Below are 16,871 nucleotides of genomic sequence, written 5' to 3' on the forward strand. Positions count from 1 at the left end.
AGAGACAGATAATGTGCCTCACAGAACCATGTTGTCTCTGTAATGGTGATGTTTCTCACTCTCATTATCAGCTCTGTTTATATCTCTCACGTTGAATCATCTGTTTCTCTCTCCTGCAGCTCATCTTCTCTTTATTTTACTTTTTTCATTTATTTTATTTATTTATTTATTTTTATGGTTTCCAGGGTGAAACCTGGACGGACACAATGAAGGCTGTCCTCTCAATGGTTGTGCGTCACCGCAGCGCGTCCAATAAGGATCGCGCGCCGTGCCGAGCCAAATATAAAAGAGCTGTTCTCAACCGGAATCTCTCTCACGCACACACATTCTGAGAGCCCAAGAGAGACAAGCGCACTGCTCAGCTCACACACGGACCCATACACAGCTGCTGTGTGTGAGTTCTTGAGCAGGTTTGTGGCGCGCACACAGTCGGACACACACACCTGTCTCACACTCACAAACACACCCACACCCACACACACCCACACACACACACACACACACACACACAGATACATACATACACACTGTGAGGATGGACGTGAACTTGACACTCACGGGGCTGCACGCTCATCGCTCCCTCTTTGGGAACGGCTCCTCGTGGGGTAACGGCACCGCGGGTCTAGAGGAGGAGGAAGACCTGGAGGTAAACACGGATGTGTACTCGCGCGTGGTGGTAACGGTGATCTACGTGTTTCTGTTTGCGGTGGGTACCGTAGGTAACTCCATCACGCTGTTCACGCTGTTGAGCCGAAAGAGCTTGCAGAACCTGCAAAGCACGGTGCACTATCACCTGGCCAGCCTGGCGGTGTCTGACCTGTTGATCCTGGTCCTGTCTATGCCCATCGAGCTTTACAACTTCATCTGGTTCCATCACCCCTGGGTGTTCGGTGACGCGGTGTGCCGCGGGTACTACTTTTTGCGGGATAGCTGCTCGTACGCCACCGCACTGAACATCGCGAGCTTGAGCGTGGAGCGCTACATGGCGATCTGCCACCCCTTCAAAGCCAAAAGTATCATGTCGCGCAGCCGCACAAAGAAGCTCATCACCGCCATGTGGCTCGCGTCCTTTGCGCTGGCCACGCCAATGCTCTTCATTATGGGACAGGTGATGCGCAGAGATGAGAACATCTGCACCGCCATCGTGAACCCGGGGACCGTGAAGGCCGTGCTGCAGGTGGGTAGGCGCGTGCATGAGAGAGGTTGTGAGAGCTGAGCAGCTCACCTCTGTGTGTGTGAGCTGTTTTTGAGTGTGTTCTTATTTAAACCTCTGAAAAAAACTTTTAAAAGCATTTAAAATTTTGTTTTGCAACATAAACTGTTGATTTTGATCAGTATGGTTTCAAATATATAAGGAACAGAGGCAGGTGCTACAAGTGGTATTCACAGTTTCAGTCCTGGAATGCCTGTAACGATATTTGATACTTCTGAACAGGTGTTGAAAGGTGTGAACAGTTTTTGAAAGATGGGCAGAGCTGTTGAAAGAAGTGAATAGGTATTAACAGGTGTTGAAAGAAGTGAGCAGATATTAACAGGTGTTGAAAGAAGTGAACAGGTATTAACAGGTGTCGAAAGAAGTGAACAGGTATTAACAGGTGTTGAAAGGTGTGAACAATGTTAAAAGGTGTGAGGGTATTGAAAGATGTGAACATGTGTAGAACAAGGTGTGAACGGGTGTTGAAAAGTGTGAGCAGATGTGCACAGGTGTTAACAGGTGTAAACGTGTTGAAAGTTGTGAACAGAAGTTAAAAGGTGTGAACGGGGTGAATAGGGGTTGAAAGGTGTGAACAGGTGTTGAAAAGTGTTGAAAAGTGTTAACAGGTATGAGCAGATGTTTAAAGATTTGAACAGGTGTTGAAAGGTGTAGATTTCTGACTACCTGTTGATCGGTACATTGTGAACAAAAAAAACTCATAAATGGACAGGTGCGACAATTTTCAGGTGTTTTTGTTTTTCATGAATATTCAAACATTTTCCGTTAATTGTTTGTTCAGTTTGAATCAGTCAATAAATCAATCAATCAATAATTATTATTATTATAAAAAAAACAATATTAATGTAATAATAATAATAATAATAATAATGATGATCGTCATCATCATCATTGTCATAACAATAGAATAATGATAATGTTACATTATTATTATTATTATTATTATTATTATTATTATTATTATTATTATATGGATTATAATCACAAAAGTGATCCTTTTAATATTAATACTTCATTATTATTATTATTCATTGAAATAAAGTCTGCTTTTTTTTTTTTTTACAGTTTTTTAAGTTTTACAGTTTAATTAGTTTACATTATTAATAATAGGCCTACTGATATCGTATTTTAACTATTGAACACTGGCCTTTTATTTTAGAACATTCAGGACTGTTGGGACATAAAGTTCTCATGTGAAGCAGAAATAATATTTTATTTTCCAGATATTCTTAAAACTTAAGAATAAAAATCTTTGTGAAGTATTGAAATGATTTCTGTTTTATTTGAAGGTTCTTCAAACAGGCAGAGGATGATTATTTTAATTCAGTCAGGAACACTCTCATCATAGATTTAACTGTTTACTGCCAAAAGGAAATATAAGTGTGCTAGGCAGTAGCTGTGCTAGACAGCAGCTGAGGCATATGGCTTCCATTTCCTGCATGAACTAACGCAAGGCTTCATTTATATGGTCCTGGGGACTCAAAGTATCCCATAATGCGCTGCTTCATCAGTATACTTCCTCTTCCCATCATGCACTGCTCTGAAAAAGACTGGGAGGATGTTATTGATGATGCAGAAAGTGTTTACTTTCACACTTTCTGGGTGTGAAAGTAAACCCAGAGACTGACTGCAGAAAAAAGAGTGCCAGAGAGGGACAGAGAGTGAGAGAGACAGGGAGGGAGTGAAAGAGGGAGTGAGAGAGAGTGAGAGAGTTATAGTTAGGGAGTTTGAGATATTTCCAATGTAAAATTGAAATAGAAAATAGGTCAAAAACAACACATCAAATTAAAACAGAAACATGTTATTGTTTTATAGAAATGTCTGCTTATTTTAAATTTGATGCAGCAGTATGTTTCAAACAGTTGAGAGACATGTTTACTGTTCATCAGTTCTTCTTTGAATAACACTTTGTAAATGTTGGTGAACCCATGAGACCACTTTCTGGAGTTTAAAGTGAAATTTGTCCCATTCTTGCCTGATAGAGGATTTCAGCTGCTCAACAGTTCAGGGTCTCCTTTGTCGATGTTTTCAATGGGTGACAAGTCAAGACTGCAGGCAGGGCAGTTTAGCACCTGTACTCTTCTACTACAGAGCCATGCTGTTGTAATACACACAGAATGTGGTTTAGCATTGTGTTGATGAAATATGTAAGGTCTTCCTGATGAAGGCATTGTCTGGATGGCAACATACCGTATGTTGCTCTTAAGCCGGTATATGTTATATTGTTCAGCATTAAAGGAGCTTTCATAGTTGTGTAAGCTACCCATGCCATGGACAGTTATGATCCCCATACCATCAGGGATGCTGGCTTTGAACTGGGTGCTGATAACAAGCCAGGTGGTCCCTCCCCTCTTTAGAGCTGAGGATACAGCATCCACGATTTCCAAAAAGAATGTCAAATTTTGATTAATCAGACCACAGGACAGCTTTCCACTTCCCCTCATTCAATCTTAAACAGGCTCAGGTCTAGATAAGTCTCCCGTGTTTCGGGATCATGCTTATGTATGATTTTCCTCTTTTTAACGTTTTAACCTGCATTTCTGGATGCAGTGATGAACTGTGTTCCCAGACAACTTTGATCATTAACCCCATTAGTTGGGAAATGTTCCTCCAGGTGATTTTTTAGCATTAAAAACTTTTTACCTGTGTTGTTGTCTCTGTACCAACTGTTTGAAGCATGTTGCTGCATCAGATTTAAAATGAGCTGATATTTTTTATAAAACATACACTTTTTAAGTTTAACATTCGTTATGTTGTTTTTGCTCTATCTCGAATGAAATATAAACTTTAAATGCTTTAAAAACACAAAAATCGTTTTTTACAACATTGGCACAGCATATGAACTTATTTGGAATTTGGGTTGTATTTTGTGTCATTGCAGAAACATTTTCCCAGCAGAGCCTGGGCCTATAGAAACTCAGGGAATCAGTCTGATGTATTTATTGTTCTGCTCTTTACATAGAGTGGAAAAAATAACACACACAGTCTGGGGACGTTATGACGTCTACTGAAAGGGCAAACATGAAAACTGCTCCCATAACATTTTTAAGTGTGTATGTGTGTATGTGTGTGTGTGTGTGTGTGTGTGAGTGTAAGTGAGAGTGTGTGCGTGCGTGTGTGCGTGCGTGCGTGGGTGCGTGCGTGTGTGTGCTGAGTCCCTTGCGAGAAACACTTGGCCAGTTTGGACAACATAAGTAAGAATGAGGGGGGTAAAAGAGAGAGAGGGGGGAAGTTTAAAGGAGAGAGAAGCGAGGGTCTTGGTTCATGACACTAAGTTTTTCTATTGTTCCTCTAACAGTTGATGAGCAGGTCCAGGTGATGTGTGTATGCATAATTCACACTATGCTCTGTCATGTTCTGTGGCTTTGTTCACTGATATGAGATGCCTGAAAAAATTCTGATTTTATAAATAACATACTCTACTTTGATAAATATATATATATATATATATATATATATATAAATGCACACCATATATATGCATCAGTGCGCACAGAGCAGGTTGAGTGGGACAGGAAGTCAGGCACTGAAACAAATTAAAAATACTTGGTTGATTTTCAGAATAACGCTTTGTGTTTATGCCACATCGTATTTCACTTAGCTCAACAAACAGTCATGATGAGCGGAGCCAGGCCTGGAGTCAACAGGTCAGCGGTTTTCAGAGGCCAATAAAGACAACATAGATCAGGAGAGGCTCACCATGGAGAGGTATAATCGTTGATTCAGTAATTACCGCAGAAATTCTCGGTCACATGACTCCAGCTGTCCGATGGTCCTGCTCTGTACTGCGTTCTGGAATTGAAGCTGGTTGGTGCTGATGGACGAGGAAACAAGGAGTCAAACCGCAGCGGAGCAGAGACGGACTGGACACAGACTAGACACGGTTTTGGTCCCTTAATCCCAGCATCCCTAGTGTGAATGAACTTTCAACAGGTTCTCCTCTGAGAGCTGATTTTAATGATTGTAATAATATTGATTGTATACATATTAGAACGTGAGGTGTGTTTGAGGAGGTCGGTTAGGTATGAGAGGGTGAGGTTATTGAGGGCTTTGATAACAATATTAACTGTTAAGATTAGTCTAAGAGTAAATCCTGATATTTTTAAACACACTGTTGATATAACTTAATTTTCTGCAGCATTGTCTGAAGAGCCTGGATCTACATTTTTCTCTCTCATGGAGTAAAAAAAACATTAACCATTTGTTTCCCGCTGAGCGCTCAGATACAACATTTAGGTTAAGATAAAGTGACTGATGAGCCATCTTTAGATTTTAACCCTGAGGACTCCAAACTCTAAAGTAAATGAAATCATTCATCACTAGTCACTGAAACTTTAAATACTCTGTCTGCTTTCAAATAAACATGCAAAACTTTAAACTACCAGGTCCGAGTTTCTGTTAAACTCAGTGTTATCTGATAAACCTGAGACATAACATCCATCCACTGTGTGTTTAGATTTAAAAATATACACATTGTCTCTGTCTCTGCTTACATTCAACAACTGCACTGGGTTGCACAAGCTGTTTGTAAGTTCAAATGTAGCCTGTAATTTCAAATTTAGAAGGGAGTTTACACTCTACTTACATTTTGGGCGTTGCACCAGCTGAGATAGTTCCAACGTAGGCATATTATGCTACATCTTAAATTTTACGCCTAGCTCTGAGTAGCAGTAAAGTCCTCCGTAAAAGTCCGGTCATGATCATGGTGCACTGTTTTCAAAGATGGGATTTGTTGATGGATGAGGAGAAACAGAAAGTTCAACCAGCTGTGATGTGGCGACAACCTGCTCTCCGTGTTAGCTTACATGAATAATAAACGGATGATGATTCTGATCTTGGCACTTTTGTTGAGTACCGTTACATCAATGTACAGTATGTTGTAGTTGACGATTTCACCACTCGATGTCACTGTGGTTATTTTACACTACAGATTAATTATCAACATATCAACATGCTTTGTCATATTTAACTTGCCTTTATGTTGCTGTTTGTTGATAAACAGGAATTACGGCAGTAGTGATTAGCTGTTAGCGAGTTTAGAAGCAATGAGGCTAACGGGAGTTAGCACTTAAACATCCCATTAAGAAAAAAAGCTGTTCACTGATTGGCCAAACCAAGTGAAAACGTCCTATCTGCAACACTATTCTGATTAGTTTGGACATTACAGTCCACTAGTTAAGAAAAACCTTATGTCTCTGTGGTGCAATCAAACAATGGCACATCTTAATTTACAATCTCACTATTTTCTACATATGGTTTAGGGTGGACTTTACTCCTTAACTTAGGACATAACTTATGCAGAGTTGGTGCAACAGGCCACAGGTGCCTTTTTCTCCAGGGAGCACTAAAACAAAATCCAAAATATACAGATGACATAAACAGGGTATAACAATAGACTTCTGCAGAGTCTGGGGGCTAAAGCCTGGAATGCTCAGTCACCACGAGTGCTGAGGTGTTTTCGTGGAACCGATAGTAAATTAACATGTTTGACCTGAGTGGGCGAGGTGACTGGTTGGGCTGAATGAGTTGTGAATATTCTGGAGCTGACCGTGTAGGGAGTGAGTAATAGAAGGGATCTGTGAGTAAGTGTGAGAATTTAAACTTGACTCTATAAGAGACGGGGAGCCAGTGAAGGGGTTAAAGTGCGGGGGTGATGTGGGACCGTTTGATAGACTTTGTTAGTACAAAATATATTAATTGACTGGTATAAATAAACGTAACATGACCTGGAGCGCTGTCTAACGTGGCTGTCAAAAGATGAGGTTTGGTGAAATGTGACTCCTTGATTACACAGGCTGGGCTGGAGGGGATGTGAAAGGGAACCGATGTCCTGTAAGATCGTGGGTCTAATCTTTTCCTGTAAAATGACTCACACCTCTGTTTAGTCAGAATGAAGCTGTACAGTTTTTTGCTCTCAGGTTTTTATGGGTTAATGCAGTGTAAGAGTGTGGATAACTTACAGAGCTCTCTGGGCTCTATGAGGAAAGCAGTCGTAAGTCATCTGCGTATAAATTATGTTGCATGTAATGACCCGAAATCACCAGGTGTGTGTGAGCAGTCAGTGCAAGGGAGAAGTCCTGATTGAGTTTGTGACGCTGGGCTATCATGCATATCCAAAAGGGGTTGAAATTACAGATGAAGAGGACTCTACGTGCTGCACAGGTGGATTTGAGTCATGTATTAAAGCTGAGCATGCGGCTAAAATGACCCATGCCTCAGATGTGTGGAGGGATGGGACTGCTCATAAAGACTGGTTTACCATTGGGAATAAACCTGGGTAAAGCAAAGAGGTGTATTTATATATATTTATTTTATTTCCTTAATATTTTAATTTTTTAAGAAATATTTTGAAAGTAAAATAAAATAAAAAATACTCTTTGATCCACAGTGATGAAATCGTCTTCAGTAATTATTACATCAGGATACACATATGTAACTCTAATTGAAGTGTGTACGTGTGTGTGTTTTGTGCATGTGTGTGTGTGTGTGTGTGAGAGAGAGAGTGTGTGTCCTCTGTGGAAACAGTGTGGCTGTTGTGTAAATATTTGGATGTGTGTGTTGGAGTGAGACAGATCTGCTCTAAGATCAAAGCTGTGGAGCCGAGTGATGAAAAGGACCAACACACACACAAGCACACAGAGAGAGACCTGAAAACTGCTGCTGTTGTTGAGACGATGTTTAGAATAAGTTGATGTATGAAAGGACAGACTCTTTAAACAGCCTGTTGTTTGGTTGTCATGGAAACTGTGCAGAAATAAAAACACAGTGACTCTGAAACAGGAAAACATTTTATAGGTTATTTTATTATTTAGAGTTGTTTTATATTTTTATTTTATGAAGTTGTATCTAAATATTATGGACACAGTTACATCTATGTCGGACTTTTTAAACTTCATTAATACATCACCTTTTATTCCTCACCTGTCCACCAGGGGGGCATAAAAGATGACGTATTCATCTAGTTTAACTAACATGAAAAAATAAATACATTTTATATATATATATATATACAATTATATATGGTGTGTGGGTGTGGGTGTGTGTGTGTGTGTATGTGTGATTTCTCCTGTTGCATTTGAGTCTGTTCACAGAGAGAATTAAAATCACACACACTATCTTTCATCTTTGAGAAGAACTCTTCTCTGACAGCTTCACACCTGCTGCAGTATAGCAGGAAGTGTGTCTCTGTCTCCACCTGTCTGTGTGGACAGAGCTGACAGTCTGTCCTCTCTGCAGCCAGGTGTGTCTGTGTCAACCTGTCTCTATGGCCTTGAGTCTCTCTCTGTGTCTCAATTCAATTCAATTCAATTCAATTCAATTTGCTATATTGGCATTAACAAAGACGTGTTGTTGCCAAAGCACATATGATTCATACACATACATTACATATATATTTATTACATATTATATATGTATCTCTCTCTCTCTCACTCTCTCTCTCTCTCTCTCTCTCTCTCTCTCTCCCTCTCCCTCTATCATTCTCCCCCTCCATGTCAGGTTGGCGAGGCTTATTTGTGATGAAGGTCTGCGTGTTCTCAGTAAGAAAAGGAGCAGGACATTGACCAATAATGACGCAGGATCCCTCCGCAGGCTGATTTATTGGTTAAAAACAGTGACAGTACAAATGTTCAGACTGCAGAGTTTATACTGATGATTATTCTGTCTCAGTGTACAGATTAGTTGACTGAAACAAACACTGAACACGCACATAAACAATCTCAAAAATGTTTTTCTGTAGCTGAAGAGAACTCCTCATGATGTTCATGTATTCACACAGAGACAGAGGCAGTCTACAGCTGTTCTGAGATTAGTTTGACCCGCAAACAGGAAAAAATCCATTAAAGTCACACAGAGAGGCGAACACGTCGGCAGAACCATCAGTAATTCAATGTGCCTCTCCGCTGTTAGGGGCTAAGTTGTGTGTGTGTGTGTGTGTGTGTGTGTGTGTGCGTGTGTGTGTGTGCGCGCGTGCGTGTGTGTGCACGTGCATGCGTGTGTGTGTGCGCGTGCATACGTATGTGTGTGTTTTACCCCAGCAGTACCTGAATGTGTTCATGAACACAGAGAGAGATATAACAGGTTATATAACACTGGAGAGGTTGTATAGAAAAGTTCAAATTGTAAAGATTGAGGTCTGTCAGTGTCTGTGTGTGTGCATGTGTGGTGTGCATGTGTGTGTCCTTCACACTTTTTTATAACAATTTTTTTTGATTATTCAAAAAGGTAAACCTTTCATTTTTGTATTTGTACATGCAAAGTGAGATCTTTCATTTTTTTTTTTTTTTTGTTTTCCTCGTCTGCATATATATTTCTGGTTTGTGTCATGTTTGTCACAAACTGTCAAATATTAATGCAATTTATTCTTGCAGCAAAAGAAAAGAAAGAAAACAATTTTCTTCTGTGCTTGTGACTGTGTGCATGCAACCATCACCATCCCTGTTAAGGCTGATTTATACTTCTGCGTCGCCCCTACGCAGCAGGGGCTGACGCGGACATGAGCCCCACATACTTCTGCGTCGATGTGTCCGTGTCGCGCAGCAATTCTCCTCCGAAACGCTTGAGGGCAGTGTGGTCTCTCTGATAGCCGGTCGCCTGCTTCCGGTCCTGCTACGATCTCTGTTTACTTTTCCACATCGATTCAGCCGTGCTGTGTTCTATTTGTGTAACAAGACCACCACTGGTGCAGATGAAACCACTTGGGTCAGATCAGCCGAGCGGTCCAGCCCAGCACCCGGGCTGCGAGAGCAGTCAGACCGAAGGACCCAACCCGCCGCGGGAGACCCAGGCCAGGGGACAAGCCAAGGACCCAGACCGGAAGCAAACAGGTACCGCCGGAGCACCCAGGGCGACCCCCAGGTCACTCAGCAGGAGGAAAGGGGGGCGAGGGGGGAGAGATCCCGCAGCCCCCTCAAGGAACACCTCCACAACACCGCCCCCACAGCCCCCCAAGACAGAGCCAAAGGAGCCACAAGGGCCGAGGGGGCCCAGCACCAGGAGCAGACAGCCGGGCAGGACCAGGACCAGAGCCCGCCAACCGGCGCACCGGAGTGGGGGGAGGGCGGAGGAGGGAGGGCCAATCCCCCCCGCCCCCCCAGCTGGCCCGACCACTCCCCCTTTCATTTTTTATTGTTCATGATTTCAGAAAATATATCCTTGCAAATAATTTACACTTGCTTTAAAGCTGAGGTTGGTGGTCACGGAAAACTAGCATGAATTTGAATGTAGCATTTCCTCAGGACTGTCTAATCCCTCCGTCCCTTCCCTTGGAGACGCTCGGAGCTCCTCCAAAACGATGCCCCTGCTCACATGCACGAGCGCCGCTGATTCACGACCATATGGTCGTGACTGATTCAAAACCGGTCCTCGTGAAAGTTAAAAACACAAACAAACATGGCTATTCTTAGTTCTCATAACTCACAGCGAGCGGGAGAGAGGAGAGATGGCAGGAGAAGTTCTTCATTCATTCAAACATTGATTGTTGTTTTGTTGGTTGGCGTGATCACAGCCAACAGTGACCGGTTATTAAAGCTCAACATGTTCACAAATTAGCTTGGCATCCCTACAGAGTCCAGACGGATGCTACAACACATAAACATTTGTGTAGGACTTACTAAATGTCATCAATTTTTTTGCTTGTCAGAGCCGCCGTGGTGAGAACTTTTTAGACTCTGATCCGGACTACAGTCCTGAGTAAAGCTCCTCATCGGGTCAGAGGGGACAGGCCCGGGGTCGAGCGAGAGGGGCAGTAAATAGAAGCAGGGGAAGCAGAGGCAGGGGACGGGGAGTGCACGCCAGGGAAATGTACGCGAAGGAGGCAGGCAGAACGGCAGGATGGGATTTGATTGGTTTCATAAATTGGACCCTAAAGGTGGTGATTGGTTGGTGTTTTCCCAGGTTTACTCCGGCTGTAGATAGCAGCTTTTTTCACTCTTTTTTAGGAACACATTACGTATTGATTGCCGTCGGGACATAAAGATCATTTTAACCAGTATAACTAAAAGTGTATCTAAATCTGACTACCAACCCCAGCTTTAATATAAAGGAGATGCTGTACGTACTCGTGTCACGACAATTTTCAACAATGTTATTGCACATGAGCATTTTACATCAATTATTGAACTACTTTGCTGATTATTATTGTTGCATGTTGTTGTTGTTGCTAATGTGCAGCTGTGCAGTGTGAAGGTGAGGATTGGTTTGTGGTATTTCTTTCCTTCCTTGATGCCCTGCATTATCAGTCTTCACAGCACATGGAAATAATCTGTTTTGTAAGTGGGCCTTGTGAGTTGAGATGCTTTCTAATCTTTGGTGTCTCAGGTTGTAGCCTGAGTCCTTCTCTGAAGAGAGAATGAGCTGGATGGTGATGAGCTTAGGATGCTCTGTGCTTTTTCTCCTGCAGCGCTGTGTGTAATGTGTCCATGGAGGGGAGGTCAGAGCTGATTCTCTCTGCAGTCTTGATGACCTATTGAAGTGATTTCCTCTCAGCCAGGGTGGCGCCCCGAAACTACACAGTGATGCCAGTGGTGAGGATGCTTTCAAGGAGTCCTCTGTAAGCCTGGGTGAGGAGCTGGCCTCTAACTAGCCTTCCTCCGCAACCTTAAGAAATAAAGCTGATGCTTTTGCAGGGTGATAGGCAAACTGCAGGGGGTCCTGAAATGTCATGGCCACTGATGTGAGAGCTTCAGGTCTGAAGTCATTCATTGTGGTTCTATTTATTTTTTAGGGACCATGGCACTATGATTTGAATGATTTGGGACAGTTTTTTGTGTTAGAGAGGTGTTGATGGAGGTGTTGATGATGTAGATGTCTGTGTACGCCTCCCAGCTGTTCAGCACAGGCCCTGCAGCCTTCTGAGGATAACTTTACCTGCTTAAGAACCTGTAGGATCTGTGTGTATGCCACCTGTAGTTACTCCTCTGGGGGAAATGGGGACCCTGAAGGGATATCACTGTTGTAGAAACTGTTATGGTTGTCTGGTGGGACAATTGGGTCATGACTTCAGTCCTGTTTGTGGTACTCCTGTGGTAGGTCATTGATTGAATTCCCTGCCACATACTTTTTGACTTGTATTTTTGTATTTTTTATTTATGTTTTTACAGATTTTTTTTAATCATTAATCTGTGATTTGTGTTGGCATCAGTCTCCACTCTGTCTCTAATTGTCGTATTTCACTCTGCAGGTGTATTAAAAGTTTTATAACCTTTCACCTGGATTTTCCACCTGAAGGCATCAGAATGTCAAACACCCATTTTAATCTGAGCGAGTGTGTAAACAGTCTTTTTCCCAACCAGTCTGATTTCTGCTCATTAACTCTGCAGCATCAGCTCAGCCTGTCTTCTTCTCTGCTTTTAAATAAACTCAGTGCTCTCTGTGTGCGTGTCAGTGTGTCTTTGTGTCTGTGTGTGTCTGTGCGTGTTAGTATGTCTCTGTGTGTCGGTGTATGTCAGTGTGTCTCTTGATGTGTCTTGATGTGCCGATATGATAATGTTGGTGATGATGATGTTATGATAGTTATAATGAGGATGATGGTGATGATGAAGAAAAGGATGTTTGTGATAATGATGGTGGTACAGACATTGATAATGTTGATAATGACGATAAGGCTGATAGTGATGATAATAAAGGAGATGAAGATTATGATAATGAGGATGATGATGGTTATGATGATAACAATGATGGTGAATAATGATTGAATAATGATAATGTTTTTAGAATATTGATACGGATTATGATGATAGGAAAAATTAGGATCAAGATGTTGATGATACCAATGATGATGATGATGATGATAAGGATGAGGATGATGATAATGCTGATGATGATAATGATAATGATAGTTATGGTTATGATGTTGATGTTGATAATTATAATCATGAAAATAATAATTATAGTGATGAAGATGATGATGAGGATGATGATGATAAGAATGATTCATTTTATGTCTGTCTCTCATTATTCCATCACCAATCTCTTAACTGTAGTTTAGACTTTGTTTTGTCAGTAATCAAACAAATTTACTGTTTTTGCCACTTATGGTTGCAATGTGTAGTACTTAAAGGTACAGTGTATTGTATTTAAAGGTACAGTGTGTTGTATTTAAAGGTACAGTGTGTAGTACTTAAAGGTGCAGTGTGTAGTATTTAAAGGTACAGTGTGTAGTATTCAAAGGTACAGTGCGTAGTATTTAAGATACAGTGTGTGGTATTTAAAGGAACACTGAAGTATTCAAAGGTGCAGTGTATAGTGTTTAAAGGAACAGTGTATTGTTTTTAAAGGTACAGTGTGTATTATTTAAAGGTACGGTGTGTGGTATTTAAAGGAACTATGTGTAGTATTCAAAGGTGCAGTGTATAGTGTTTAAACCTATTGGAGTTACGTGTTTAAATTATATGTATGAAAATGTTTATCATGTGTATATCCTGTGGTGTAATATGATACTTGTGGGGACCTCTGTTGCACAGCAGGTTGACCCTTGGGAAAATTCAAGATTTCCCAATCCTATCCGAAAAGTCAAGTTAGAATTAAATTGAAGTTGCAGAAAAGTTATGTTGACATTAAAGTTTCAGTTATAGATAAAAGTTGTAGTAAGAGTTGAAGTTACAATCTAAGTTTAAGTTGCAGTTTAAATGTAAGTTGAAATAAATATTGAAGTTAAAGTTGGAATTTCACCTGTCCTCTCTGAACAGGTAAATGCCTTCCTGTCCTTTGTGATACCCATGGTGGCCATTTCTGTCCTGAACGGAGTGATAGCCAACCAGCTGCTGTGGATGTTTCGAGAGGCAGAGCAAGAAAACCGTGTCTGCATCATTGCAGGAAATCCCACTGTCCTCAACGTCACTGTGGAGCCGAACCGAGCGCAGTCGCTCCGCCACGGAGTGCTCGTCCTGCGTGAGTGAAAAAACATGGACTCAAATATACACACACACTTAATACACACACATACTAACTTAGAAACACACACATACAGTATCTCTCTCTTTTTTCAGTTTGTGTGAGAGTGAACAGAGGTGGTGGAGGTGACAGTGGCAGAGTTGGGGGTCATATTATCCAGCATTGCCTTTATTGATAGTACAGCTGAAGAGAAAGGAAATGTGGGAAGTAGAGACAGAGGAAATAATAATAATAATAATAATAATAATAATAATAATAATAATAATAATAATAATACATTTTATTTTGGCCGCCTTTCAAATCACCCAAAAACATTCATCATTAAAACATCATAAAAACAAACAAACAAAAAGAAAAAGTAATAAATAAAAACTAAAAACTAGTGAGGTGCAGAGAGTCCAGTTAGAGGGAATAAGCCAGTTTGAAAAGGTGAGATTTAAATGAACTTATGGAGTCCGACTGTCTTATGTGTGGGGGGAGGGAGTTCCAGAGTCTGGGTGCTGAGCAGCTGAAGGCTCGGTCACCCATGGTACTGAGGCGTGACGGTGGAATTGTTAATAGTCCAGCAGAGGTTGAGCGGAGAGAGCGGGAGAGAGTGTATTCATGAAGGAGGTTGCAGAGGTAAGTGGGGGCCAGGTTATGGAGAGCTTTGTAGGTGAGGAGAAGTTTTTTGTAGTGGATGCGGTTTTGTACAGGGAGCCAGTGAAGTTGGATGAGAACAGGAGTGATGTGGTCAGATGATTTGGTGCGGGTGATGATCTGTGCGGCTGAGTTCTGAACGAGTTGTAGTCTGTTGATGAGTTTGGTGGGGAGTCAGGTGAGGTGGGTGTTGCAATAATCAATACGGGAAGTGACAAATGAATGAACCAGGATTTCGGTGCTGGATTGGGATAGTGATGGGCGGAGTCTGGAGATGTTGCAGAGGTGGAAGAATGCAGTCCAGGTGATGTTTTGAATGTGAGGTGCGAATGAGAGGGTGCTGTCCAGAATGATGCCGAGGCTCTTGACTTGGTGGGAAAAGGGTACAGGGAATCCGTCGATGATGATGGGTGGGGCTGGGATGTGTTAAGATTTGGTGAGGGTGGATTTGGAGCCGATGAGCAGGGCCTCAGTTTTATTCCCGTTGAGTTTCAGGAAGTTCCTGCTCATCCAGTTCCGGATGTCTGCAAGGCAGGTGATGAGGGAGGTGGGAGGAATGGCAGCGGTGGGTTTGGAGGAGATGTAGACCTGTGTGTCATCGGCGTAACAGTGAAAATGGATCCCATGGTGACAGAGGAGTGTGCCCAGGGGGAGGAGGTAAATAATGAAAAGGAGTGGACCCAAAGCTGACCCTTGGGGGACACCCAGTGAAGCACCCAAACACCCAGACTTGTGGGTCCTTAACTGCTCAAATTGTTGGCGGTCGGTGAGGTATGATGTGAACCAGGAATGTGCAGCACCAGTGATCCCAATGCCAGCCAGGCGGTCCAGGAGCAGTGGGTGGGAGATGGTGTCAAATGCTGCGCTGAGGTCGAGGAGGATGAGAATGGTGAGTAGTCCGGAGTCAGCTGCACGGAGGGGGTCGTTGGTGATTTTTACCAGGGCTGTTTCGGTGCTGTGTTGTGGACGGAAACCAGATTGGAAGGGTTCATGGAGGTTGTTTGTGTCGAGGTGGGACTGTAGTTGAGCGGCAACCACCCTTTCAAGTGTTTTGGAGATGAAGGGGAGCTTGGAGATGGGCCGGTAGAGATTCAGGTCAGCTGGGTCAGCATCGGGTTTTTTTCAGGATGGGTGTGATAGCAGCCAGTTTGAGAGTGGGGGTACAGTACCAGTGGTGAGGGAGGAGTTAATTATGTTGGTGATCATGGGAGAGATGGACGGCAGACAGGCTTTGACGAGGGAGGAGGGAAGAGGATCAAGCTGACAGGTGGTGGTTTTGGCTTTACGGATGAGTTCAGAGATGGTGTGTTCTGATGCTGGGGTGACGTCAGAGAGGGAGCTGATGAGAGGTTGGTCAGTGGTGGTCATCCAGGGTGGATTGTTTGCGGAGGTGGAAGATGAGGCCAATTGTTGGTGAATGGTGTTGATTTTAGAGCTGAAGAAGTCCAGGAAGGCAGTGCACTGATCAGTGGAAATGTCTGGAGGGAGGGTTTTAGGAGGCTGAAGTAGGTGGCTGACTGTTGAGAAGAGGACTCTGTTGTTACCTGTACCAGTGTTGATGAGGTTGGAGTAGTATGAGGATTTTGCAGTGGTGAGGGCGTTCTTGTAGAGATATAGATGATCCTTGTACATTTGGCTGTGTACAGTGAGTCCGGTCTTTTTGTACAGCCGCTCCAGTCGACGGCCAGTGGCTTTGAGCTGGCGGCGGTCTGGGGTGAACCAGGGGGCAGTGTGAGTGAATGAGACTGAGCGGGTTTTCAGAGGAGCCAGGGAGGTGAGGGAAGATGAGAGACAGTTATTATAGTGAGTCACCAGGTCAGCAGGGGAGGAAGCCGGGAAAGGGCTGGGGTAGGACCACCTCATTAAGCTGGGAAAAGTCATTTCGCTGTTGCCAGGTCTCAGTGAGGCATAGAATGTCAAGCTTCCGCTCAAAAATAAAGTCAGCGACCAACAGAGCCTTGTTAGTGAGGGATCTGACATTAAACAGACAGAGTTTCAGACAGGTGAGTGGTGTGTATGTGGTTGCTTTGAGCAGGGGGTACAGTACACTGTGATTGACATGACGGGCAGCGTTGGGAGGGGGGCGGGGCTCAGTGGACCAGAAGGAGCGGAGTGTGTTACTGTTGTG

General features: G+C 42.8%; 1 protein-coding gene across 2 annotated transcripts in view; it reads left to right on the forward strand.

Annotated features, from left to right (window-relative positions):
• The first annotated feature begins 314 nt into the window (after positions 1 to 314).
• Positions 315 to 16,871, forward strand: part of ntsr1 (neurotensin receptor 1 (high affinity)) — a 23,814-nt gene continuing 7,257 nt past the window's right edge. The window contains exons 1-2 of one of the 2 annotated variants that reach the window (XM_034696209.1): positions 315 to 1,177; positions 13,900 to 14,101. In XM_034696209.1, the coding sequence (XP_034552100.1) occupies positions 536 to 1,177; positions 13,900 to 14,101 (844 nt within the window). In that variant the 5' untranslated portion in view covers positions 315 to 535. The remainder of the gene's footprint in view (positions 1,178 to 13,899; positions 14,102 to 16,871) is intronic. The other variant, XM_034696210.1, reaches the window with a different exon arrangement.

This window comes from Notolabrus celidotus, chromosome 11 (assembly GCF_009762535.1).
Source record: "Notolabrus celidotus isolate fNotCel1 chromosome 11, fNotCel1.pri, whole genome shotgun sequence".
NCBI lineage: Eukaryota > Metazoa > Chordata > Actinopteri > Labriformes > Labridae > Notolabrus > Notolabrus celidotus.